The sequence below is a fragment of the Panthera leo genome, chromosome C1 (genome assembly GCF_018350215.1).
Source record: "Panthera leo isolate Ple1 chromosome C1, P.leo_Ple1_pat1.1, whole genome shotgun sequence".
NCBI lineage: Eukaryota > Metazoa > Chordata > Mammalia > Carnivora > Felidae > Panthera > Panthera leo.
Window position 1 is genome coordinate 18,000,170 of NC_056686.1, and position 27,426 is coordinate 18,027,595.

General features: G+C 49.3%; 1 protein-coding gene across 14 annotated transcripts in view; it reads right to left on the reverse strand.

The window, feature by feature from the left end:
• The window catches only part of STPG1 (sperm tail PG-rich repeat containing 1), a 54,792-nt gene that overhangs the window by 7,537 nt on the left and 19,829 nt on the right, over nt 1-27,426 (reverse strand). For 7 of the 14 annotated variants that reach the window (XM_042951932.1, XM_042951933.1, XM_042951936.1 and 4 more), the window contains 6 exons: nt 23,198-23,356; nt 19,181-19,282; nt 14,573-14,743; nt 9,664-9,772; nt 8,795-9,025; nt 4,542-4,707 (listed from right to left, as the gene is read on the reverse strand). In XM_042951932.1, the coding sequence (XP_042807866.1) occupies nt 4,542-4,707; nt 8,795-9,025; nt 9,664-9,772; nt 14,573-14,743; nt 19,181-19,282; nt 23,198-23,356 (938 nt within the window). Of the gene's footprint in view, nt 1-4,541; nt 4,708-8,794; nt 9,026-9,663; nt 9,773-14,572; nt 14,744-19,180; nt 19,283-23,197; nt 23,357-23,584; nt 23,728-27,426 lie in introns of all 14 variants that reach the window. The other 7 variants (XM_042951942.1, XM_042951940.1, XM_042951939.1 and 4 more) reach the window with 7 other exon arrangements.

Sequence of the window (27,426 nt, forward strand, 5' to 3'; positions counted from 1 at the left end):
AAAGGGGCAATTTTTTCTCATCATTAAAGGGCAGCTGGTTGCCTCTGGGGTGGAATGCACTCTCTGTTTAACAGGGTAGAGGGTGACAGATTACAGCCGCTTGGGAAGAAGCATCCCATATCTAATTGAAAATCCCAGGGGAACGTTAGGTGGGTCATCGTAATTACCCAGACTGGAGCGGGGCCAACAGGGTTTGATTCTTCAGCTCTGGCTGTGGCAGGACAGCGTGTCTGTGCAAAACCAGTGGCTTAAAAGTTCCAGGAAGTAGATCAAGGGTTAGGAAGATGTCAGTGGGCGTTTCCCCTCGTTGCTGACGACAGCACCCGGGAGGGACCGTTTTGATCTCCAAAATAGCCCTTCTCCTGACTCACCCTGATTCACTGAGCCATCACTGTGACACTTCTCTCCTAAAGACCCCCCTGGGAGCTGATAAATGCCCTTAGCTTTGAGTGGGCAACGTGGCCACGGCAAAGAGACACCTGTGCCCTGTTCTTCAGTTAGGGAGCCCAGAAACGGTCATCCTAACACCCTGCCAGCCCTTAGCACAGCATCTGCCCTCCGAGGGCCACCCAAGAAGCACCAGCTGAGCACAGAGGACCCGCTCACAGACCTCAATAAAAACGCAAGTTACATGTATGGAAAGCTTACCGTGTGCCAGACCCAGTGAGTTGTGTGAGTTATTTTAGCCTTGCAAGCACATTATGAAGTGTTCATTTCACCATCTGCAGGGTTGAATTTGAATTCCTGGGAGTGAGGTGAACCCTCCCCGCCCCCAGGCCCCCAGGGCTGGCAAGTCGGGAGGCTGGGCGCTGGCCTGACTTGGAGCCTGGGGAGCTTTCCACCAGGCCACATTGCCCCCGCAGCCCATTCTCAGCTCTGCAGGCCGGGCCAGGGGAGTGGAGACAAGACCGGCCCATGCCTGGCCCCCTGCCGGCCTCCCCACCATTCCCAGGACATCACCCAACCCTCTCCTCCCTGGGCTTCACTTTTGTTGGTGGGGAACACGGGACTAACAACTGTAGGGATGAGTAACATCTCCCGATTCTGCGTCCTCAAGAAAGCAGAGCCGAAAGATTATTTTTGCAGGCTAGGACCCTCCCCTCCGGATAGGGAGCCAAGTGTTCGCAATCGTAGACAAATAAGGACAGGCCTCAAATCACGTCACGTGGGTGTGACGCCTGTGTTTGCCCAAAAGAAACACGCGAGGTTTCTCAGATGCCCCACGCAGCCCCGGAGAGCTAAATGTGCTCAGGCTGAGCGCGGATAAAGTCCCAACGAAGCCACATAGAGATGGGGAGGAAGCAACGCAGACCTTCTCAGGGCCCTGAGGATCCCAGCAGGGGGCCCCCAGCTCCTGTCCCTCTCTTCCCTCCAGGGACACAGGAGAGGAAACAGAACACCAATTTGAGAGACAGGAGTCTGGATTCTCCCTCCATACCACGACGTTCAGCTGTATCTTTTCCTTATATTAACCCATTTCTTCATTATTCAACATAAGCAGATGGATGTTTATTTAGGCTAACCCAAAGCACACTTGAGTTTTATCTTTTTGTTTTTTAAATACAATTACAGATTGTCAGCTTCATCCTTTCCATGTCAATTAAAAATTTATATATTTTGGGGGCGCCTGGGTGGCTCGGGTGGTTAAGCATCCAACTTCGGCTCAGGTCACGATCTCGTGGTTCATGAGTTCGAGCCCTGCCTCGTGCTCTGTGCTGACAGCTCAGAGCCTGGAGCCGCTTCGGATTCTGTGTCTCCCTCTCTAGCTCTCTGCCCCTCCCCCACTTGCTCTCTCTCTCTCTCTCTCTCTCTCTCTGTCAAAAATAAACAAACATTAAAAAATTTCATTTTTTAATGTTTATATATTTTGGGCCTCCTTTGGGAGTCCAGGCTGGTTCTACGTTCACTGCCCCCAATATGCTCTCCTGAATGCCATGGTGAGCAAACACAGGGTCGTGGAGTGTTGGAAACGAAGAGACTTCCCCTCTTTTCCCACATGATGAAACGAAGGCCGAGGGAGGTGCTGAGAGCCACCTAGACCATAGGGGCTGTTAACAAAATGTCCTGCCCAGGGCACCATCCACTCACCAGGGTGAACCCAAGTGGGGGGTCTATCTACTCACCAGGATGAACCCAAGTTTAAGAGACACTGGGTGTAGTAGGGTTTTGGGTTTTTGTTGTTGTTGTTGTTGTTTTACGTCGGGACATCTCAGAGCCTTTAATTAGGCCATGCACACAGTGATGCTCCCAGAGGTACAGGGTTCATATGCAGTGCTTCCTAGACTTATTAACCAAAGATCTGTCAGTCGCAAAGCCCCACAGAGAGCCAGTGATCCCCAGACACCCCCAGACACATCAGCACCACCGCACTGCACCTGCTGGAAAGACTGCTCTCGGGATCTGTGTGGCCACACAACCTTGGGGCCATATGCTCCAGCATTCTGCTACCCCTCCTCTGCCTTGCTCTGGAGTTGTTCCCAGGTGAGCCTAGCTAAAGGCGTGTACAGTGCCCTGTTCACCCGAGCACCCCCACGGCCTCCGGCACAGACCCAGAAACCTACAGGGCCTGTTGACTAACAGGTGCAAATGCCGTGAGATGGGAATTATCCCGAACCGCTCGTTCAAACTTCAGCAGAGGCCACACGGCACTTCTCTGGGGCAAGTGGTTCAACGCTGAGTATTCTCCACTCTCCCTCTCACCATTTCCTCAAAGAAGCTTCCAGATTCGAGCTAGGAGCCTGAGCGGCTCGTGCCAAGCAACAGCCATCCCCTGTACGCTCATATGCCTATAGGATACGGAACAGCAGCAGCTCTGACGATAACATTTCTCGTCTAACCCTCACAGAAGCCCTATGAGACGAGACTCTTATCCCCGCTTCATAACAGGGAGACAGGCTCGGAGAGAAGAAAGGGACAGAGCCGTGACTCACGCCCAGGTCTGCTGACTCCGAAGCCTGTCCTCTTACCCACTCTCCTCGTCGGGACAGTAAGGGAAGGTGTGCAGGGGTGCCCTGAGCCAGCCCGGAGGCAGTAAGTCCCTGATGTTCAGAGAGAGCGTGTTCCTGGAGACTATCCTGCCCCGGTTTTGAGCCCTGGAGCCTGTGAAGGCTCAACCTGCAGAACCCAAGAACCGAAGGGCAGAAGGGACTTCTCCAGTGGATTCCATCTGAGGTCTGGATCCCTTCTCCAGATCCTAAGTCTGGCACGGAAGGTTCATCTCCTGCTCCTCTCCCCCCACCCCATCTCCTTGTCCTGGACTGATGGTCAGAGTATATGCCCAATGTTGTCAGTCTCCCGGGTTGCCTGGACTTCTGACCCACTGTGGGTATGAGCCTGACCACCTGCCTGACCTCTTTGGAGGGGTCTTCTGCAGGTCAGCCCGCCCAGTGGCCAATCCTGCCTGCAGAGGACTATACCCGGGTGAGGCCTCAGATGGCGACAGGCAGACTGACCTGGCAGTTAGTTCCAGAAGTTCTAGAACCATCTGAGGAATAAGTAAGCCCTGTGAGCCTTCGAACCTGTTAGGTGAAAGTAATATTAAATGCACCGGATATTAAACACGTTAACACAAATCCTGGGCTTCACTTTTTAAATTTGTGTGAATATTGTCACCTTCTGCACCTGCTACATGCCAAACATATATTATAAAATCTGAAAGCAACACTATGAGGCATGGACTGTCCCCACTTTGCTTCACAGATGAGGCCTTGGAGGTTCAGAGGGCTTAGTACCATGGCCAAGGTCACACAGCATGAAAACAGCATAGCTGAAGTTCAAATCCAGCAGGTCTGACCAACTCCAAAGTCTGGACTTTCAACTTATCAGTGCAAAATTCGAACGGCCCCGTGCTGCTATATATCCTGCTACCCCAGTAGAGGTTTTATGTTATAAAAGTAGAATCATGTCGGGGCGCCTGGGTGGCTCAGTTGGATGAGCGTCCGACTTCGGCTCAGGTCATGATCTCGTGGTTCGTGAGTTCGAGCCCTGCGTCAGGCTGTGTGCTGACAGCTCAGAGCCTGGATCCTACTTCCAATTCTGTGTATCCCCCTCCCTCTCTCTCTGCCCCTCTCCCGCTCGTACTTTGTCTCTCTCTCTCTCAAAAATAAATAAGCATCAAAAATTTTTTTAAAAAATATAGAATAATGTCAGCACCAGGATAAACACAACATCACGAGGAATGCGGAAAGATCCAGACAGTTCTGAGCCTGATTCCTAGCGGCATTTCAAGTTAGCTGTGTGGACTTAGGCAGCTCCTTAGCTGCCCTGAAGCCTAGCTATGAAGTAAGAATAATAATTCTTGCAACCGGGGTACTACGATGGTTGAATAGGATGCTAAGTTCCTGGTGCATAGTAGTTGCTCAATAAATATCATGCAGTCAGCAAGTATTTCCTGAGCACCTACTATGTCACAAGGGCCCCTGGAGAGTGAGTGACCTGGCGCCACGTTCTGCCAAGCAGTGACACCCCTTCCTTTTCTGCTCACGTTGGGTCCTTTCCCAGAACCGCCTTTCAAAAGAAAGATCAGAATAATCAGGACTCACGGGAAAAGAGGCTTTTTCAGAATTTTGATGTGGTCATTGGGGTTGTAATAAGCAGGTCCCGGGCCCGTTGATGTCAGTTTTAATCCACGTCCAGTTTTTGATTTAAAACAAGACGTCAAGACCTTTGGCGACTGCTTCACGAGGGATTCGTTGATATTATAATGCCCTAAGAAGAAAGACATTTTAAAACAGAGTAAGGAACTCGTCCCAAATAAATAAAAAACACTACCTTACACCTAAGAATACATTTAATGACTATAAGGTGGTATCACTCCAAGATGGTCAAATGGGAGGGCTGCCTGAAAAATAATACCCTCTATTTTTTATTTTTTTTAAATGTTTCATTTATTTTTGAGACAGAGAGAGACAGAGCTTGAGCGGGGGAGGGGCAGAGAGAGGAAGACACAGAATCCGAAGCAGGCTCCAGGCTCTGAGCGGTCAGCACAGAGCCCGACTCGGGGCTCGAACTCACAGAGCGTGAGATCATGACCTGAGCCGAAGTCGGCCGCTTAACCTACTGAGCCACCCAGGCGCCCCGAAAAATAATACCCTTTGGAGAACATGGGCCATGTGCATCACATACTTAGCTCATTGAATCCTCACAGAAGCCCAGCTACATGGGTAATTGTCACCTCCATTCCAAAAAGGAGGAAATGGAGACTCGGAGATAGTGAATAATTTGCCCCCCACATTTCATCTAACTAGGAAGTAGGCCCAGTTTCCTCCGCTATAAGGTAAGGATAATTCTTCCAACAACAGTAATATTTTAGTTCCAGGCATATAGTCGTTGTTCAGTAACTATTATGCAATCAACAAATATTTATTGAGCACCTACTACGTGGGCCCAGGGCCACCTGTCTCCAAAGTCCGTGCTTTCCCACTATGCCCTGCTCCAAGAGAGAATAAAATTAACTTGCTTCAAGGAGGAAGACAATGACCCGGGCTGGGGGGAAGTAAAGGCAGTCTCCCCTAAATTGTCAGAAGCCCTGCCGGTGGGTGCAGGTGTTTTTCAAATGCAAAGCAGCGGTGCAGAGCGAAAGCCTTGAGGACATCTGGACCCACTACTCAGAAATTAAGGGAATTATTCAACATGCAGGAAAAGCTCTAAGCGTAGAGACTCACGTAACAGCAGCAACTGCAGTGTGAGAAGGGCTAAGTGGCCCGAATGTCCAAGGCCAGGGGTACTGTCGCGGGAACAGCAGCCCGACCCGGTGGAATATGAGCCTGGACACAACAAATACGGAGACCAGAAGCCACACGGCAATGTTTTGGAAAAATAAAGGTGAGTGAAAAAAAGTACAATAATGCCTAAAATCTCCCATACTATGATGATGTCTAGGTACAAATGGACACATCTGAATAAAAATAGGTGGGGGACACCTGGGTGGCTCAGTCAGTCGAGTGTCGTGTCGGAATTCAACTCAGGTCATGATCTCACGGTTCATGGGTTTGAGCCCCACATCGGGCTCGCTGCCGTAAGCAAGGAGCCTGCTTCAGGGATCCTCTCTCTCTGCCTCTCCCCTGCTTTCTCTCTCTCAAAAATAAATAAACCTTAAAAAAAAATAGATGGGAACCCAGAAAAGTGGAAGCGATTACATTAGTGTAATTAGTAATTATAATTACACTATGGGCGGGAAAAATATTTCAAATTTTCTAAACATGGTGAAGTTGACTTTGTTTTCAATAAAAATGTACTTTTCCATTGCAAAAGTACTGAAAACAATATGGTACGTATTAGAAAGATTTTATTTAAATGATAATACCCAGTGGTGGCAAAGGTGAGGAAAAACAGTTACCTCACAGCAGCAGGAGGAAACTAATCCCTCTGCTTGAAGAACAATTTGGCCACCAATGTATAAAAAAAAAAAACCTTAACTATTCTACATGCTTCTGACTTAGCAATTCCGCTTTAAGTAATTAATATAAGGAAATACTCTTGATTTTACACAAGCTGCAAGCTACAAGGATGTTTGCTGCCTCTCTACTTATATCGGTGATCGGTTTCAAACAACCTAAATTGGGGTGCCTGGGTGGCTCAGTCGGTTGAGCGTCTGACTTCGGCTCGGGTCATGATCTCGTGGTCCATGAGTTCGAGCCCCACGTCGGGCTCTGTGCTGACAGCTCAGAGCCTGGAGCCTGCTTCGGATTCTGTGTCTCCCTCTCTCTGACCCTCTCCTATTCATGCTCTGTCTCTCTCTGTCTCAAAAATAAATAAACATTTTTTAAAAATAAATAAATAAATAAAAATAAAACAACCTAAATTTCCAGTAAGAGGCCATTTGTTCCTTAACTTATGGTACTGCCATGTGATGGAATACCAAACAGCCATTTCAAAAAATGATATTCTTAGAAGGGTTTTTAATAGCGTGAAAAGATGTTCCCAATATATGCTAAAGTTTTTAAAAAGTTGCTTCAGATTCTGTCTCATTCTCTCTGGCCCTCCCCTGTTCTCTCTCCTCTCTCTCTCTAGAAAAATAAACATTAGGGGCGCCTGGGTGGCTCAGTCAGTTAAGCGTCCGACTTCGGCTCAGGTCATGATCTCACAGTCCGTGAGTTCGAGCCCTGCGTCGGGCTCTGTGCTGACAGCTCAGAGCCCGGAGCCTGTTTCAGATTCTGTGTCTCCCCCTCTCTCTGCCCCTCCCCCATTCATGCTCTGTCTCTCTCTATCTCAAAAATAAGTAAACGTTAAAAAAAATTTTTTTTAAAGAAAAATAAACATTAAAAAATTTTTATTTAAAAAGCAGGGGGGCGCCTGGGTGCTCAGTCGGTTAAGCGCCTGGCTTCTGCTCAGGTCATGATCTCATGGTTTGTGAGTTTGAGCCCTGCATGGGGCTCTGTGCTGACAGCTCAGAGCCTGGAGCCTGCTTCACATTCTGTGTCTCCTTCTCTATCTGCCATGCCCGACTTGAACTTGCTCTCTCTCTCTCTCTATCTCAAAAAATAAACATTAAAAATTGAACCATCGGGGCACCTGAGTGGCTCAGCGGGTTGAGCGTCCAACTTCAACTCAGGTCATGATCTCACAGTTTGTGAGTTCAAGCCCCACATCGGGCTCTGTGCTGACAGCTCGGAGCCTGGAGCCTGCTTCAGATTCTGTGTCCCCCCCGTCTGCCCCTCTGCCTGCCCCTCTGCCACTCGTGCTCTGCCTCTCACATTGTGTCAAAAATAAATAAACATTAAAAAAAAAAATTGAAAAAAAAAAAAAATGTTGAACCATCAAAGTCAGGAACCATCCGGGCGCCTGGGTGGCTCAGACAGTTGTCTGACTTCGGCTCAGGTCATGAACTCACGGTTTGTGAGTCTGAGCCCTGCACCGGGCTCTATGCTAAGAGTTCAGAGCCTGAAGCCTGCTTCAGATTCTGTGCGTGTCTCTCTCTGCCCCTGCCCCGCTAATGCGCTGTCTCTGTCTCTCAAGAATAAACAAACATTAAAAAAAATTTTTTAAGTAAATGTCCGGTTTGCAGCCTTTATAATATTGGGATATATCTCTCGTATTAGGTTTATTTTTCTCTCATTCATGTGTAAATATATGTATACATTTGTACATATGTTGTATAAAATATGTTTTCCCCTCCCACAGACAGGTTAAGGCAACCTTGATTATCAAATGCTGAAAAGCAGAAGCAAGACAAAACAGGCGCCCGTGATCTTACGGCCCAGAGAGAACCCGGTATAAGCTCTGGTGCATTTCCTCGTGGTCTTTTCCGGAGTGTGGTTGGAAAACCACTTGCTGCTGAGCCCACTGTGCAGATTCGATTCTGCAACCCCCGTTTTTCAAGTGACACTTTAACACAGGTGTTTCCCTGAACTGTAAGAAGCTTCTTCTATTTTGAGGAAAAAGAGAGAGGAGGACATTCCTGATGAGCTTGGCAGATGTAAACTTTAGAAAACCCAAGCAGCAAACGTGTGGAGGTGAGCATTTGGCTCAGGATTGAAGGCGGGCGGGCCCCGGCCCTCCGCCCCTGAGGTAGGGGCCCTCAGAGCTGCTGGGACAGGGGCCCGGGCCGGGCAGCCAGTCACAGCTCCGCATCTGTTTTCCCCCAGCGGGGGAAGAAGAAACAACCAGAGTTATTTCTGAGAGGTCAGGGCTGGTTGTTTCTCCCAGGAGGGCAGCTCCCCGCCGCAGGTTTCTGAGGCAGCAGGCGTCAATCGGGATGGGCCTGGATTCAGATCACCGATGGGCCCCTGGGCCTGCTTTCGAGGTGTCGTTTTTTGTCTATAAAACGGGGGTCGATGATCGCAGTGGCTCACACCTTCTGAGCACGTGACGGCATGCTGGCCCAACACCCCGCGGCATCTGGACATCATTGGCTGAGAAATGGAGAACCTGTGGCACCCGGTAGGAGCTTCACAGACATTGGTGCCCACCTCTCCCTCTCCTGTGGACTCATGCGGCGGCTGAGAAGGTGCCCACCTGGGGGGGGGGGGTGGGGACGATTCGCTGGCAGGGCCTCTGGCCAAACTCCAGGGCTGCCGGCTTTGTTCTGTATAAACAAACAAGGTGGGGCTTTGCCTGTGATGATGCAAGGCCGGGAGCTTTAGCGGGGCTTAGCCTCCTAATTAGGGCTGGTTTTGTGATTCAGCTTCGGACTGATCTTCTCAGCTTTAATCTGGATTTGGTGAAATCCGAAGTGTGCTGCAATTTTATCCATACCCCCCTCCTCCCTGTCCCTCCCCTCAGCTCTGGGGCTCACGGCTCCCTCGGGGCGGGGCGTCTTCAGGACCCAACGGGCAGGTGACAAGGGCTCCCGGAATACCAGTGGCAGCATCACCAGACCTCTCTGGAAACCAGAACCCGGGATGGCACCTGGGGCGTGTGAGTGTGCACACTTCTGAGGCGAGAAACCGCTTCCCCAGCTGGCTGCCCAGGGAAGCTGTGCCCGGTCCTGAAAGGGGAGGCCAGCGAAGCTGCTCTGGGGACCATTTCCAGAGCAGCGCCTTCTCCCCGGAAGGGGGAGACCCCGCCTTCTCCCCAGCCTTCTCCTTTTTTGTTCAACACCTGCTCAACATCCCCTTTCCCCCAAAGCCTAACTCCTTCCGAAGAGACTCCCTCGTGGTGCCCTGCGGAGCAGATCTGGTCCATTAACCCTTAGGTCAAGGCCAGTGCAAGGTGGCTGCTTACCTGGGGCAGGTCCTGTGTCAGTGATAGTGAAAAATCCTCTCTGGGTTTTGGACATAAACCCGGCTCGGGCACAGACGTTGTTTCTTTGCTTGCAGCAAGAGACAGAGGCCTGGGGACAGGGGAGAAAACAAGCATGGTGTGCCCAATGCCTTCCCTTTCTTTCTCTTTGTCATTAAGCCCAGACAAGGGGCACACTGGGGTAAAAAAAAAAAAAAAAAAAAAAAGAAAGAAAAAAGAAAAAGAAAAAAAAAGTCTGATTTAAGCCTGTCCTCACAAAATGAACTGACGTGAATGGAAAAGGTCCCAGTGCCTTTTCGGTCGCCTCAGCTAGAGTGGCCTGCGAGTTTGTGACCACCCTCAGATGTCTGGTCACCCAACATGGCACAGAGGACCATGCCCGGAAGAGAACCCGAAGACCTGGCTGCCAGGCCCGCGCCTGCCCCACACGGGGCGTGATTCTGCACGAGGTGTTCAATTTCTCTGAACTTGGGTTTTCTCACCTGTAAAGCAGACCCGATAATCCCTGCTCTACTCGATGGAGTGTATGCTGGTGACAGATTTCGTCTATAGGACAGGGATTTTTCTGTAAGTCTGCAACACCACACATGCACGTTATTTTCATAATTTCTTCTATGCCTTTCGTTCCTTTCAATACACTTAGTCCTACATATCTCCACCCTGATTCCGTACTGTTCAAACAGCCCTTCTATAAACGCAGGATTTGGGGCACACCAGGGCGTCATGTAATTTAAGATTACGATCAGATTTATAACGCTCCCTCGTCCTGACTTTTCTGGACCGACCAGAAATCAAGCATTTTGACTGATCCATGCAATATACAGTGTGCACAGCACTCTAAAAATAACAGGGGGGCGGGGGGGGGGGGAGAACACTGAGATCATTCTTCCGTGATACGTGAATCATAAATATTTTAAATGCCAATTGGCAGTCAGTCCCTTGTATTCATTAGATAAAGTCGCAATAAAAATCGGATATGCCATGACCGGGCCTATTTACTGAACAAGTGAAACTATGTGCCGGGGCCCAGATGGTTTGATTTTCCGAGATACTCCTTTGTCAAAAAAAGGTTTCTTGAGAAATGCAGATGGCATTTCGATTTTGTGTTTACAAAGGCGGAGGAATTTAGCTTTTCCCGGGGTCCTAATGGCTAGAATGCATGCAGGGAGGACAAACAAAAACATCGGGTGGAGAGGCTAATTACTGGACAGAGGGCCAGGAGCCAGGCTGCCTGGAGAGGAAGTAATCACACGGTACCACGAAAAAGGAGTCGAATAGAGAGGTGGGGGGGATCGTGGTAAGCAGAGGGGAAGAGAGGCCCCGACAGACCTCACTGCACCGTGTGGCTAACAGGATTAGCGCATTTCTGCTTCTTGCCAGTTGACTCAACCATTGTTCTCCGGGTCTGAAAAAAGCCTCCTGTAGACAAAACACGATCTCGGCCTTATTCCTCACCCAGACAGAAAAACAACTGAAAAAGGGAGCATTTTTGTCTACCCTGAGTGTCACTGGAAGATTTCACCATTAGACGAGGAAAACAGTCCACTCCACTAGCAGGTTGGGGGGGGGGGGGGGGTGGGGGGAATGAAACAGGTTTATTGTATTACCAGGGGGAAAAAAACCCAAGATACAGTGGAGTAGAAAATGCACGTGTACTGTGGATAATGTAATCCTAATGCTGGAGGTAGGGATGGGGGAGGAAGAGAATGTGAACGAAACTGCACCTGTTTTGAATGGCGGTTTGCTTCAGAGAGCGGAATCACGAGAGACTTCTACTTTCCTAGCTCAAGCATTTCTATAATGCTCGAATATGTTTTATGAGGAGCATGGATGCTTTTCACAGTCACATTAAAACCATAATCAACAAAAAAACACGCACTTGAAATGGATCCACTGGCAGGAGGTCCGAGCTCTGTCTTGGGAAGCGGTCTTTTCTAGATGAGCGGCTATACGCTACTGGGGGTAATTCCTTCAATGTCATAGACACTTGTCGCCAAGTGCTTGGCACGCCAGGCCCTGCACGGGGCACCGGAGATGCGAAGTGAAGGAGCACCCAGTGGGCTGGGGAGGCAGGCGTGTGAAACACTGAGTACCTGTCTCACGAATGGCAAAGGCATTTTGCGGTGGCCAAGAACCTTTATTACTACTTTCTTGGACCGGGCCTTGACCTCTCTCCTGTTAGTAGAAGAGCCTTCTAACTGGTTTTTCAAAAGCCACTCCTCGCCCACACCATGGTCCCTTTTCCATATGGCTGCTGGAGGGAGCTTTTTAAAAAAGTACATCAGATGATGTCATCTCACATCCTCTCACCGCCCCCCCCCCCCCAAAGTCTTCCCACAGAGAATAAAATTAAAGATCCCTCCCAGGGTCTTTAGGGTCCTGAGTGAACTGACCCCTGCCTATCTGTCTGGCTTCCCCTTCTCCCCTCTCCTAGCTAATGCTACTCTAGCCACCTTCTTGTAGTTCCCAGAGCTAAGCTGCTTGCTGTCCCAGGACCTTTGCACACGCTGTTCCCTCAACTCTGCCTCTCCCTTCGGTCCTCGGGTCAGCCTCAGAGCCTTCTCTGACCACCCAATCTAACCCAACCTGAAGTACATGATACTGCCAACCCCTTATATTCTCTACGTATTCTCTCCCTCGGGCTCAGTTTGTCTGTCTCAAAGCTGGCCACAATGTGTAATTATTTTGCTTCCCTGTTTCCTAGTTTTGTCTCGAGTTCCCCACCAGAATCTGAGCTGGATCACTGGTCTGGCACGGAGGAGCCACAGAACCCATGAAGGGAGACCCAGCAGGGCTGGACCATGCTGACTGATCACCCTCCAGCTGTATACCTCAGTCCCCTCCCTGTGCTCACTGATGTGCAAATGGTCCCTTCGAGTGGGGTGACTTTGGGCAAATCCCTTCCCCTCTCCGAGCACCAGCTTCCTCTTCTGTGAATTGAAGATAACCCACTTCATGGATTCTTGTGAATATTAAATAAGAATGAATCCATAATGCTTAGAATGGCACATGGGCCTTGAAAAGGATTTCATCATCATCATCATCATCATCATCATTTTCAGGCTCTGATTAACCCAAGGGAAGACTGTCCAGAGCGATACCACCCAACTGGGTAGCCACGGGCTATCAGCACCAAAAACATGGCTGGTCTGGATTAAGATGTGCTGAAAATATAAAATACACACTGGATTATAAAGACTTAGATGGAAAGAATGTAAAACATTACTTATTTTTACTTATAATTATATGTAATTATAATAAAATTTATAATCAGGGACGCCTGGGTGGCTCAGTCGGTTAAGCGGCCGACTTCGGCTCAGGTCATGATCTCGCGGTCTGTGAGTTCGAGCCCCGCGTCGGGCTCTGTGCTGACAGCTCAGAGCCTGGAGCCTGTTTCGGATTCTGTGTCTCCCTCTCTCTCTGCCCCTCCCCCATTCATGCTCTGTCTCTCTCTGTCTCAAAAATAAATAAACATTAAAAAAATTTGTTTTAATATTTATAAAAAATAAAAATAAAACTTATAATCAATAATTTTATATTGATTTGATGTTGAAATAATGTTTTGAATATACTGAGCTAAATAGAATATGCTATTAAAATTATTTCACCTATACCTTTTTACTTTTCAATGCGGCTTTTTACTTTTCAACTATACATTTACTTTTCAATGCGGCTACTGGGAAAATTTAAATGATGTATGTGGCTCCCATTATATTTCTATTGAACAGTGCTGGCCTCACAGGCATATATTGCTTTGAGCACATTACAATTGATCTGACCACTCACAGAAGGTGGGCAGGGGCCTTGTAGTCAGAAAAACAAATATTACTTGAAAGTGTTATAAAAGAAAAAGGAGGGGCGCCTGGGTGGCTCAGTCGGTTAAGCATCGGGCTCTCGATTTCCGCTGAGGTCATGATCTCACCATTTGTGAGACGGAGCCCCTTGGTCAGGCTCTGTGCTGACAGTGGAGAGGAATTCTCTCTCCCTCTCTTTCTGCCCCTCCCTTGCTCTCACTCACTCTCTCTCTCTCTCTCTCTCAAAATAAATATTTTAAAAAGGACATTAAAGATGAAGTATTCTAAGACCAAAACATTTTGCAACATGGCATAGTGATACTAACACCTTATGTACAATTCACGTCTTATGTTTTCACAGTTGCTGTCTCGTTTGCTTTTTATAATAACCCCGTAGGGCAAGTATAATTGATTCCATTTTACACCTGAGGCTCAAGAAGTGACGTGACTTCCCCAGAGAGAGTTCTGCTGATCTCCATGTATAGTGGAACCCTGTGTGCCCAGGGCTGTGCCAAGCACTCAGCATCCATGACCTAATTTAACATTTGCATTAATACTATGAAGTGGACATGTGTCCCCATTTTACAGATCAACAAACTGAGTCCTGAAAGCTGAAGGGACTTGCCCGGAGCCACACAGAAAGTGGCAGAGGGGACATTTGAACCTGGCTCCATCTCTGAACCATTAATCATACCGTTCTGCCTCCGTGACTACAGAGCAGGGCGTTACTGTTAAAAAAAAACACAATTTCTGTTATGGAAATATCAGGTGGAAAATAAGGCGGTAAATACCTATTGTCGCAGATGAGAAAACTGCCCCAGAAAGATTCTAGGGCAGGAGTGATGACGGTGTTTTCCAGGGACTGGTCTTCCCACTGCTCCGCCCTGACCTCCAGGGTTGCTCACATCTTTGTCCAGTTTCTGCAAATTCTCTCTAAAGGCCTTGCCCAGCCTCATGTACCCACTGGGCAGTCAACAAATACTAACTGATTTACTAATCGCATTAAAATGATATTTCCCAAAGCGTCCCCCCCCCTTCATTTATTTTAGTAAAGCATTCATTCAATACATATTTAACAAGCATACCCAACATCTTACATTGTAATGGTTTGGTGCAGGAGTTTCAGATTTGAGGGCTTTCGCAAAACTTGGCAACTGAAACATGCTGGAACAGGAATTACTGAAGTCTTTCTTCGAAACAAAATGTGATGGGATAGTGTACGCGTTAGCTGCAGGGTATTTAGAAATGATGGTGTCCAGTCGGGCACGCTGTAAGGGGAAAGCCAAAGGCATCAGCAGTCTTACATAATCTGGGGGCCCCAAAGGACAGACGTCAAGGGGATGATGCCCAGCACTACGTCTAAAAGCAGTTTGTAAAAGCTGAAACTCTAGCCGGTAACAACGATAAACTGACCTCAGGCTTTGAGGATTTGCTCTTGGAGGATGCGAGTTCTGGCCTGTTGTAACTTCTGTAAACTAACTCAAGTTATTCATCTTCTATTTGGGACTTGGCAAAAATAATGTTGCCATAAATGCATTGCCACCCAATCCCATTTCAGGCCACTTATATTTGACTCATCAGCTGTTGGGTAATTTATATGATGGGAAGCTTTAGACTTTCTTCCTCCAGCCAAGGCTTTCCTTCTGAGTAAAACCCCACGTCTTACTTCTAAGATTAAGTAATCTGAATTGCTCAAATGACAAGTTTGCTTCTAATGTCTTAAAGGCACAAGGGTCCATGGGGCTCGCTGTCCACCTGTGCCTCCGATCCCTCACCTAATTGCTGATTTCAAAAAACCCTACGATATCTTTCTGTTTCAGTAGAACTGATTCTACTCCTTCCAGGAAGCCACAATAAACTATTTTCAGTTAAAAAAAAAACACACACACAAAAACAAACAGAATCAATGTTTGCCAAATGAAAAGGGGCAAAAGCCATAGAAACTAGATGATAACATCACTTTACCCTAGGATGGCAAGTATTGGAGTCTGATAAAACAAACGAAAAAATTCTCATTATTTTATGATTAGAAGCTTGAGAACACTGCTCTGGGTTTTCCTCAGCCAGATAGGGGTCACTACCTATACAAGCACAGCGAGTGGGTGAGGCTGTGGGAAGGCACGAACCCCCACCCCCACCAACTTCTCGCCCTTGCTCGGTTGCAGTGGGTCCCAACATTCAGTCTATGGACCACCGATGGTACGTGGGTGGATGTGCTCCCAGGGGCAAGAATGTTCTTGTCCAGAGTCCCAGCTGTTCAGAGTCGAGCCTGGGTTCAAGTCCCAAGTCGGCCTCCCCCTGTGTCCGGATTCACTGATGTTCCCAGAAGGAAGGTCACCCCAGCCCTGTATGCACTTTGCCTTTGAGTTTTGGGCAATAGTTAACTGAGTGCTTTCCACGGGTTGTTGCATTTAATCCTCATGAAAAACCTGGAGAGTGGTTATTGTGATTATCCCGAATTTACAGATGAGGAGACTGGACTTTCTCCATCAGATGAGGAGTGGAACCAACATTATCACCCAGGCAGTCTGCCCCTACTATATGGTGTGGATTAGATACCTCATTCTTTTTTTTTTTTTTTAATGTTTATTTTTTTTTAATTTTTATTATTATTTTTAATGTTTATTTATTTTTGAGACAGAGCATGAACGGGGGAGGGGCAGAGAGAGAGGGAGACACAGAATCGGAAGCAGGCTCCAGGCTCTGAGCCGTCAACCCAGAGCCCGACGCGGGGCTCGAACTCACGGACCGCGAGATCGTGACCTGAGCCGAAGTCGGCTGCTTAACCGACTGAGCCACCCAGGCGCCCCAATGTTTATTTATTTTTGAGAAAGAGCAAGTGGGGGAGGGGCAGAGAGAGAGGGAGACAGAGGATCCAAAGTGGACTCTGCACTGACAGCAGCAAGTCCTACGTGGGGCTCGAACTCACAAACCGTGAGATCATGACCTGCGCCAAAGTCAGACGCTCAACCGACAGAGCCACCCAGGCGCCCCTAGATGTCTCATTTTAAAGAGGAATGGGTCAAAAGGAATAAAGCAATACAAGTGTTCATTTACAAGCTGGCCAGCCGATAAATGACTGTGGAAGGTTCTGGTTCAAGAAGAATCGCTATGCTCTCTCTCCTCTGCCCACTAGGCTGGACACATCTTTCCTCTTTCCTCTTCACTCCAAAGGAAGAGGGTGGGAAGGTGAAACCCTCCCTGGTGGTACTGTCTGTAGTATTTCCATCCTGAGTCACTCAACAGAATTAGGCAAGAGCGTTCTTCTAAAGCACGATTTCCCAAAGTGTTTCTTGGCATGCGAGGTGCATAAGGTAAGTGAGTGTTGGCGGTCGCAGCAGCAGGGGGAGAGTTCCAGAGCCAAATAAACTTGAGAGGGTCTCACAGCATCTTCCCATTTTGAAGATTCATAATACCCGCCGCCATATTAAGTGCCCTGAGAAGTCCTACAATAAAGAAGCCTAACTATATTTTAACTAGGCCTTCCAGAACCACTCCTGCCACCATGCAAATACAGAAAGGCCATGGAAGTCTCCTCCCACCAGACTGACTGCTGTGTCATGAATAATTCTGGAACAAAGATTTAGAATATGCTATTGAAGCTCTTTAAATTACTTGGACTTAGAGCACAGGTCCCCTCCAAAGGTTGGGTGTAGTGGTTCCAACAACCATCAGGAAGTTTCTAGAATTTATAGATCCACAGAGTGTTTTGGTCAGCCTCACCTACAATCCCGCTCCTCCTGGCCAGACCGGGGTCAGTCAGGCAGATCTTTCTCTGACAAGGGCTGCTTTTAATTCCTTCAGAGTCTTCAGATCTGGAAAAGGAGGAGGTAACTAACGAATGTGAAAGTTACCAAGTGGGGGACAGAGGCACGAAATTCGCATCCGCGCAGAAAGCTAGGTGAGATGTGGGATCTCCTAATAGATCTCCCCCAGCCACTGCCGGCTGCTTCCAGGAACCCAAATGTCTAAAAAAAGAAATTCCCATATCCATCAAATCGGGGAGGGGAAGCCGGCACCACTCAACGGGCCTGCGTTCTTTTTGGGTTTGGTCTGAATGTTTCAAAGACCTGACAGGCGTGATTCGATTCCGTAACACTCCGACCTTCCCTTGGGCCTCTTCTCCTCCAGACGGCCCAGCCTCCTCGTTTGGAAAGTTACCGCACGCAAAGCCTAGTCGGGAGGAATTGACCGGCCACGAATGTCTCAGAGAAAACCTAGGTGTTGCACGAGCTATTGTTTGTGACTCAGGTGGTAACACTCATGATATTTAGCATGTTTTCAATGCTCCCAGTTTCAAAGAGCACGTTGCTCATTGCAATTTGCCCAGAGCCTCCAGGGAGTCTCCGCTTTTATGAGGCACCTGGGACACAGAAGGGTGACGTGCTTGAGGCCACGTCGTCGAGCATCCACAGCTGAGTCAGGATCAGGTCTTCAGTCTTGTCTCCGGTGCCAGAGCCTCGTGAGGTGGCATTTCTGTTGCAGATTACTTTCAGGTCTCTTTGTTTGCAGGGCGTGGTTCCTCTGTAAGCTCACTGGGGGCATGTGTGACTTCAAGGGCTTTGCTGATGGGGAGCTGGCTCCAAAGTCAACTCGCTCCTTGAGTACTCACCTCTGCCAAACTCAAATTCCAGTAAGTGGCTGCATTCAGTGTGTCTTAAATGGACCCTTTGTGTGGTGTTTTGTTTTGTTTTGTTTTGTTTTGTTTTGTTTTTAATCCATTCCAGTGTCAGGCATTATAATACATCTTTGCAAGAGATAATTTTTTTAAAAAAATTTTAATGTTTATTTTTGAGGGGGTGCGGAGAGACAGAGCACAAGCAGGGGAGGGGCAGAGAGAGAGGGAGACAGAATCCAAAGCAGGCTCCGGGCTCTGAGCTGTCAGCACAGAGCCCGACACGGGGCTCAAACCCTCGAACCATGAGATGGTGACCTGAGCTGAAGTCGGATGCTCAACCGACTGGGCCACCCAAGTGCTCCTTGAGGTATTTTAATTTTTAAAGGGACAGATGGCATACATGTTTTGTTGATGCAAGTTTGGGTTTGCTTTCTTTTTCACTTTCCTACCTCAGCCGGTCTTACCCTAGTTTGGCCCTTTTCCCTTGCTATGTCTATTCTTCTTGCCAATTTACAGAGATTCGAATAAAGAACAAGAAAATCCTGCCCAAGTCTGTTCAGGGACATTGGCCCTTCATAGAGTTCCTTGATTCTTAGAGCCATCCACCAACATAAAGACCCTCATTTCACAAAGAAGGGAAATAGGGAGGTGAGGACGACCGCTGCATTTCAGGCCTGCTGCCTGCTTTCTTTTTGCCCCCATCAGATTTCTCAGTATCTTGAATAACCCAATGAGACCAAGCGGTGTAAAACCTCATATTAGAGTGAGATCTTTTCCCCGGAACCTAAAAATCTCAGGAAAACATCTGCTTAGTCCACTCCGTGATGACAGAATCGATGGTGGATGATCAGGTCCTGAATCTCCCTCTGGCCTCTCTTCCCACCCTGGCAACATCTAGCAGGGGAGGGGAATTACTTAAAGGCACAGGCTCTAATTTACTTGCGTGACACGTGAGGTGGCAGTTATGCTCCTAATTAGAACCACGGCATTTGGAGAGAAGGGACCAGATGACCAACACATGCTTACGCAAGGAGCAAAGGAAGTTCCTGATCCCGCTAGCGGCCTCACTCAAGGAGGGGGTTCTCACCATAGAGGGAAAAGTGCACGTCCCTTTCTTAGACAGCGAGACACTGCTGAACACCGGAGACTGGTGAATGACATCGTAGAAGCCAGGACCCGGGATATCATCCTGAAAGGGACAGAACGTGGTGTCACTGGGATCCACTCATTTCCACTGTGCTCTTCTGCGAGCTTTGCATCCATTACATCCACGCTAAGCCCCAGTGTAATCCTCCAGGATGGCACCACCACTTTCCCGGTGACGGCTCGGCTCTACCATTTCCTAGCCTGCCCAGTCACGGTCTCAGTGACCAAGCGCTGGGGTTGGAATTCCAGCCCGGGTCTGGGACCCCCAAAACCCCGACTCTCCCTCCACCATGCTGCCCTGCATTCCAGAAGAATGCTACTGTTCTGTCATGGCATCAGAGAAGTGAGCACAGGATGGGCTGCTAAGGACAGCTGATGCGTGAGTCAGCGTGTGCTGATTGGGTCCGCCAAACCCAAGGTGAGGGACCGATGACCGCTGTCACGTTAGTTAACCGCACCCACCTGACTCAGCTTCCTCCTCAGCCTTTCAGAGGAGAAATCAGGGAGCGTTTCTGTTTACAAAGCAAAACGAAACAAAAACAACCTTCCTCCCAAACAAGTCCCTTTCTAATTCTCAAACAAAAGGAGGCAGGCTCACGAGGCTCAAATGCTAAACGGAGGGAGGTATGAGAGAGAGGAATAAACAACCGCTTGATTTCTAAGCTCATTTCTGCTTTTGCAGCTAATTGGACTTTCGGCTCATTTCCCAGGCAAGTTACCGGGGGGGGGGGGGGGGGGGGGGGGGGGGGGGGGAAGTGTATGCTGACGGAAGTTGGCCAAGCAAGTGGCATGAAATGAAAAGGATGTTCCGTTGTCTTGAGAGTTTACCGGGTGCCTACTCGATGCCACAAGCTTTTCAAAGGTTGCTTCATTTAATCCTCTGACAAGGAAGGGGCTACTGTCCCCATTTTACAGATGGAGACACCGAGGCACGTGGGGATGCATTTATCCAACACCCCACTGCTACTAACGGCCGTACCTGAATTCAATGCTAAGGGCATGATGAACGCAAACCCTTTGCAGTGGGGGTGTTAGCAGGCCCATTTTAAGGAAAGGAAGGCCCAGAGGCACTGGGTCCACATTTAGTAAATGATGAAGCCCAGATTTAAATCCGGGCAGCCTGACTGCAGACTTGCTGTCCCCAACCTCTGTCACCCAGGCTCGTTGTCTCCACCGTCCCTGCCACTCTCCTCGGGGCAGAAAGAAAGCTTAAGGGGCCACCAGGGCTTTCCAGGACTTTCCAGTCTGGCCTGAGCAGTGTGTGATTAAGGTTTAATATTTGGGATAGGGCCATCAGTCAGTGAGATTAATAGGTTCTTCTGTGCTGAATTTTAAACGCAGGGAATCCTTTGAGCCTCGCTTAAAGCGGGTGGGTGAAGGGGCACTGATTCCCACTTTGTAGGTGATGGTGATCTTGGGTGCAGAGCGGGGTCTGGTCACCAGGGAGAATGGGGCAGGCCCTGAGACGTGCAGCAGAATCAGGTGCACCAGCGCCCCAGGCCGAGTCCTGCACGTGGGAGAAGATTCGAGGAGCTACCGAAAACAAGGAAGAGATTTTTCTAGGGGGCTGTTTGTAGGGCTAGCATTTATTTGTTGAGTGGCCACTCACTGTGTGCCAGGCACTGTTCTGAGCACTTTATTCTTTTTTTTTTAAGTGTATGAGAGACAGAGAGAGAGAGCGAGCAAGTGGGGGGGGGGGGGGGGGAGAGAATCCCAAGCAGGCTCTACACCATGGAGTCCAACAAGGGGATCAATCTCAAGACTGTGACATCATGACCTGAGCAGAAATCAAGAGTCAGACACTTAACCAACTGAGCCACCCAGGCGCCCCTGAGTACTTTATGATTTTTTTTTAAGTAGGCTCCACGGAGCGTGGAGCCCAGCGCAGGGTTTGAACTCACGACCCTGAGATCGAGACTCGGATGCTTAACCGCCTGAGTCACCCAGTCACCCGCAGTAACTCATTTAATCCCCATTTTAAAGACAGAAGGACAGGACCAAAAGAGATAAGGCCCAAGGTCACATGGCTAGTAACTGTCAGAGCCTGAATTTGAACCCAGGGGGTCTTAGTACAAAGTCAACTCTTTTTTTATAGATTGAGGGATAACTGACACATAACATTCTATTAGTTTCATGGATACGGTGTAATGATTCAATATTTTTATACATTGGACAGTGATCACCCGGTAAGTCCAATAAACACCTGTCACCATACAGCTACAGGATTTTTTTTCCTGTGATCAGGGCTTTTAAGATCTCCTCTCTTAGCAACTTCCCGATATGCAATACAGTGTTATTAACGGGAGTTGCCATGCCGTATGATACGTCCCCGTGACTTTTTTATTTTGTGATTGGAATTTTGTGCCTTTTCATTCCCTTCACCCATTTTGCCCATCTCCACCAAACATACAGAATCCACTGCTCTTTTTTTTTCTTAATTTTTTTAACGTTTATTTTTGAGACAGAGGGAGACAGAGCGCGAGTGGGGGAGGGGCAGAGAGAGAGGGAGACACAGAATCTGAAACAGGCTCCAGGCTCTGAGCCGTCAGCACAGAGCCCGATGCGGGGCTCGAACCCACGGACCGCGAGATCGTGACCTGAGCCGAAGTCGGACGCCCGACCGACGGAGCCACCCAGGTGCCCCCAGAATCCACTACTCTTAAGCATTAAACCAAACTAATGTTCAAATGAGAAGGTGTAGGATAGAAGAAAAACAAAAGTCCCCCTGCGTTTTGAATCCGCGAATTCCCGTCTCGGTGCTGCTACACCCGCCAAGTGACTTTTAGCAAGTCGCCCCTCTGGGCCTCAGTTTCCTTATGTGCAAATCAGAGACATGGGGCCACATGCCTTTCTTTGGGTGCCTCTTAGCTTGGAGAGTCCCTAAGTCCAGGGAAAGCTGAAGCAGGACACGTACTCGCGACTCTTCCAGGTTTAAACTGTGAACGAGGAAGACGCACACCCCTCGCCCCTAGTTTACCGCTACGCTCGACGCCCGCCATCAGTTTCCCACCAATTTTCTGGGCACCTACGTGTCTGAGGAGCTAGAGTTGCCCGATAAAAGCTACTCCGTCCCACCCTGCCCAGGTGAGTTTGAATTTCAGATAACTACAAACGATCTTAGTGTAAGTACGTCCCCCGCAGTTTGGGGGGACATATTGATACTAAAATAGTTGTTCGCCATTGATGTGAAATTCTACATTAACTAGAAACCCTGCGTTTTCCTTTGCTCGATCTGGCAACCCCACTGGACGTAGCTCATGCTTTCATTCTGCTGTGTTGCAAACTGGTGGGAGGCCAGGCCAAATACGAAGAGGGCTGTCACCTCTTAGCCTGGAGGGACAGAGTGCTGCCTGTTTGCTCTGAAGGAATGTCTGAGAAGAGGTGTCCAGGCAGCAGTCTGCTGGAGCTGGCCCATGGCAGCTCCAGAGGGGGACTGTTAGAATGCCAGAGGTTTTGCTAGTGGCCCCGGGTGGGGGTTTTTACACCACAGAAATTGGCAAATGCTATCAATCGGAACTTGCCCCTTCGCGGAGGGGACAGCTGGTCTACCAGCCCCTTGCTACCTTCTCATGACACCCAGCTAGGTTTCTAAGCTCCGCGGAGGGAAATGTCCAAACGCAGAGCCTTCAGGCCCTCTCCGGCGACTGCTAGAAGTGGTGAATGGCTCTCTGGGCAGGCAATAAAAAGTCAGACCTTTCACCTCTGGGATGACAGTTCACATGACTAACCTTTCGTGGCTTCGGTGAGTTGAGGCCTCTCAGAGCAGATCCCAGAAATAAGAATCCAGACTGCAACTGGGGTGAACTTAGCCGCCTTGGTTTCTTGGCCAAGACCACCCCCAGAGGGCAAAAATAAGCAAAGCAAAAATGGGTGTGGGGAGGGAGAAGGGAAGAGAACTATCGATCTCAGCCCTACCAACTGCCTATCGAGCACTGAGAGAACTATGCGGATGTCATACCTGTGGTCTCCCCGGCCTGGCCCAAAGTGTGAGGATTAAATGAGTCAATACACGCAGAGGGGTGAGAGCCGGTGCGTGGCCACCCTCGTCCTCGTTCCTACCTCTGCACTGCCCACGCCAGCTGCAATGGAGCCGAACCTTCCCGTGGAGGTTAAAGACCTGGAGAGTGGGATTAAGCAAGAGAGGACTGGCTCATGTGCTCCCATCCCTCCACCCAACACACACCTGGGTGACGTTTGGCTGAAACGCACTTTGAGAGCCCTTCTGAAGGATTAAAGTCCCGGAAGGCAGCCTGTGCGGGTGCCAAGGGTGGGACAAAGATCTCCACTCGCTTGACCCTGGGATAGGGTAGGGAGGTCATGGGGAGCAGGGCACAGACCTCCTCACCCCAGACATGTCCATGGGTTATAGGAAGCTTGGAGTCCCACAGCTTGCAGCCAGCTATGCAGCCTGAGCTTTCGAGTCGTGATTTCATAAATTCTGTCCGATTAATACTTTCAAATCAACGGTTCGTCAAACTGCTTCTTGGCCTACAAAACATAGTCTCTGTTGGATCATTGGCTAAAGGCCACGCTAGAGCTGCCTTTAGACTCTGCAAAGATGTCCCACCCTGATTTGGTCTATCTTGGGGAAGCGAGCTGGTGTTTCATTCATGCGCAAGAGGAATGAAAACCGGGGACCTACTGAGGGGCTTAAAAGGATCTAATGGGGGGAGGTGCGCCTGGGTGGCTCAGTCAGTTGAGCCTCCGACTCTTGGTTTCAGCTCAGGTCATGATCTCGCGGTTCGTGAGTTCGAGCCCCGCATCAGGCTCCGCGCTGTCAGCGGATGGGATTCAGCTTGGGATTCTCTCTCTCCCTCTTTTTCTGTCCCTCCCTTGCTCGTGCTCTCTCTCTCTCTCTCTCAAAATAAACAAACTTAAAAAAAAAAAAAAGTATCTAACGGGAGGAGGACGTGCCTGAGGTAGAACCAGAATCCTGTGCTGTGGTTAAGCCCCCGGCAAAATCACACAGGGATGTCAGGCTCCTGGGGAAACAATTTTTCCCCACAAATGCCTCTGGTCTTCAGATCTCAGGACAACGTGTCCAACGACCCTGCTGACTTCATCGAAGCGAGAAAGCTTTTACTCGGGTTGATGTGCCCAGAGTGAAGAGGACAGCACCGCCTGGACGGCGGGAGAGTCGGCCTCTGTCCCCGGGGCGCGGCACCGGCCCTCAGGCCCCTCATCTGTGGGGGCGTCAAGATCTGTGGTTTTCCGGCCACATGCCAGGCGTCCACAGGGAGCCAGGGAAGCTGGCAGCATCTTGGAGGAGCAGTCTGCCCGTACCTGGCCCACCAGTGGGCTTCAGGACGAGACACTGTCACAGGAAGGGCTGTTCTGCTGAGCCCGGGGTTCAAGGTCACGGAAGCTCTTTCGGTTCAAACTGTCTCTGACTCTGAGATTTGCTCCTTGGAAGACGCCTTCCTCCTTTCTGATCTCTCTCCCTCCCTACCCCTGCCCCCCCCCCACATATGTTTCTGTCTGGCACCAAAGTTTCCACACCTCTGATCACAGCTGCAAAGGGAGAGAGGCCGCGAGCGTACTTCATGCAAGAAAACACTGTTTTGTTCAGAATGGGGGAGGATGGCAGAATGAAGGGACCCTGGAAGCTCTGCGGGAGCAACCAGGAAAGGGGATGAGGTCTCTTGAGGAGATTGTTTATCTTTGCGGGGGGGGGGGGGGGGGGGGAGGGCGTGGCAGGAGGGGCAGAGAGAGAATCCCAAGCAGGCTCCGTGCTCAGTGTGGAGCCTGACACGGGGCTCGAACTCACTACCGTGAGATCACCACCTGAGCTGAAATCAAGAGTTGGATGTTGGGGCGCCTGGGTGGCTCAGTCGGTTAAGTGGCCGGCTTCGGCTCAGGTCATGATCTCGCAGTCTGTGGGTTCGAGTCCCACGCCGGGCTCTGTGCTGACAGCTCAGAGCCTGGAGGCTGCTTCAGATTCTGTCTCTGACTCTCTCTCTCTCTCTCTCTCTGCCCCTGCCCCCCTTCCACTCTGTTTCTGTCTCTCAAAAAATAAACGTTAAAAAAATTAAAAGAAAAAATAAGAAAACTACTGTGGACCAGGGCTTGTGCTAAGGTGCAAGGAAGGATACAGCACGATCTCTTAGCAGTTCACACACTCTAGGAATGGGATGGAGGGGCCACAGCAAAACAGTGCAAAATGGACAGGGTGTGTTCCGTGACTCAGCAAGGGATGCATAGACTGCAGTTGGGCTCATTCATTCCATGCACTTTTGAGGGGTGTTGGGGTCAGGAAAGGACAGCGATGACCCCAGGAGTTTCCGGACAGGTGAAGGTGAGACGGGCACACCCCTACCATCAGGTGAAGCAGAAGGTGGACAGGGGCACAAGAGTGGCCGTCCAGAGCTCAGAGGAGGGTGTCCCTGCTTCCATCCCGGGGTGACATGGGAAGCAGCGTCTGGGAACCAGGAGCTGCCACCTGCATGCATCCTTGCCCCGCCTGACCCTGGCCGTGCAAGTTACTCACCCCTCTTTGTGTCTCAGGGTCATTATCTGAAAAGCAGAGATAACGATGAGACTCAGCTCACAGGGTGATTATGGGAACTAAACGGGCAAATAAATGCAAAAGTCTTCGAGGGGTGCCTGCCGTGGTGCGGTCAGTGCCAGCCAAGTGTCTGTTATATCCGGGAACATATACTGCAGACCCCGTGGGGAGGCGTGCCGCTGACCCTACTGTGGTTCAGACGTGCAGCCAAGTGCGCACTTGGGGTAATTATCCCCTTGGACACGGTGGCCCCTGCGAACTGAACTTCCTTTCGTTTAAATATCCCTGACATGTGGGGCGCCTGGGTGGCTCAGCCGGTTGAGCATCTGACTCTTGATTTCGGCTCAGGTCATGATCCCGGGGTTGTGGGATCGAGCCCTGTGTGGGGCTCTGCACTGAGTGTGGAGCCTGGTTGACCTTCTCTTTCTCTCCCTTTGCCCCTCTCCCCAGGTTGCTCGCTCACTCTCTTTCTAACTGAATGAATGAATGAATGAATGAATAAATAAATAAATAACTCGACATGTAAAACATCCCTGATCCAGTGCCTCATCAAGTTAATCAATGAAATGATATTAGCTTTCTACAATTTCACACAAACTAAATACAGGCCTGCTTACCAACTGGGACGGTGGATTGACTGTCAGGCTCTCTATCAAATTAACATGTATGTTTAAATTGAGCCCTTCTAGAGGATACAGTATACGCATGCTACTGACATTCATTGATTTGAGCCTGGAAGGGATAAGCTGGCTTTAGAATCATGGGCCTAGCAATTATAACGTCCTTGCTTTTTTTTTTTTTTTTTTAATTTTTTAACGTTTATTTATTTTTGACAGAGAGAGACAGGGCATGAGCGGGGGAGGGGCAGAGAGAGAGGGAGACGCAGAATGCGAAGCAGGCTCCAGGCTCTGAGCCGTCAGCACAGAGCCCGACGCGGGGCTCGAACTCACGGACCACGAGATCGTGACCTGAGCCGAAGTCGGACGCTCCACCGACTGAGCCACCCAGGCGCCCCACCTCCTTGCTTTTAAGATGATGCAAAGATATTATTAGTGTTACACAGCCTGGAAGGCAGTGACCACCGTCCAGAGGGAAATAGAGACAGAAACAGGGAGGTGGAGGAAGAAAATGTCCATCAGCCTCCCGGGCTACGTTCTGCCCCAGGTTAGGCATGTCTCTTCATGCACACGGAGTCACCAGCACATTTGTAAATAATTGTAAAAATGTGCAGGGAAGCAGACTTCATTTCTAGCAGCCTAAATTGCAGTCCCGACACCAAGCCCCGTGAAGGATTGATTACAGGGCATATGAGCTGGGCAGTGTTTCCCCACAAAGTTAGACGGACAAGGTGAGTGCACATTTCACAAGGCACTGATTCTCTGTGTCAAAGACGGGCTAAATGGGTCACAGAACTAATGTGAGGATACAACCAAGTTATGAGATCAGGCTCAGGGTATGGATGACTCATGTCCTAAGAAGGGTGGTGAACATCAGAGTTTTAAAATCTGTTTTTAATTTGTATTGCCTCACGAAATTATTGGGTGATGTTACACAAGATCTTTCACTTCTCAGTGTCCATTTCCCTCAAGAGAAATGAGAATAATGAGCATAGAACAAGAAAAATTTTTTTCCAGTTTTTATAGCTTGAAGAAGCTAAAAGATTATATAGTCCAAATTGTTTG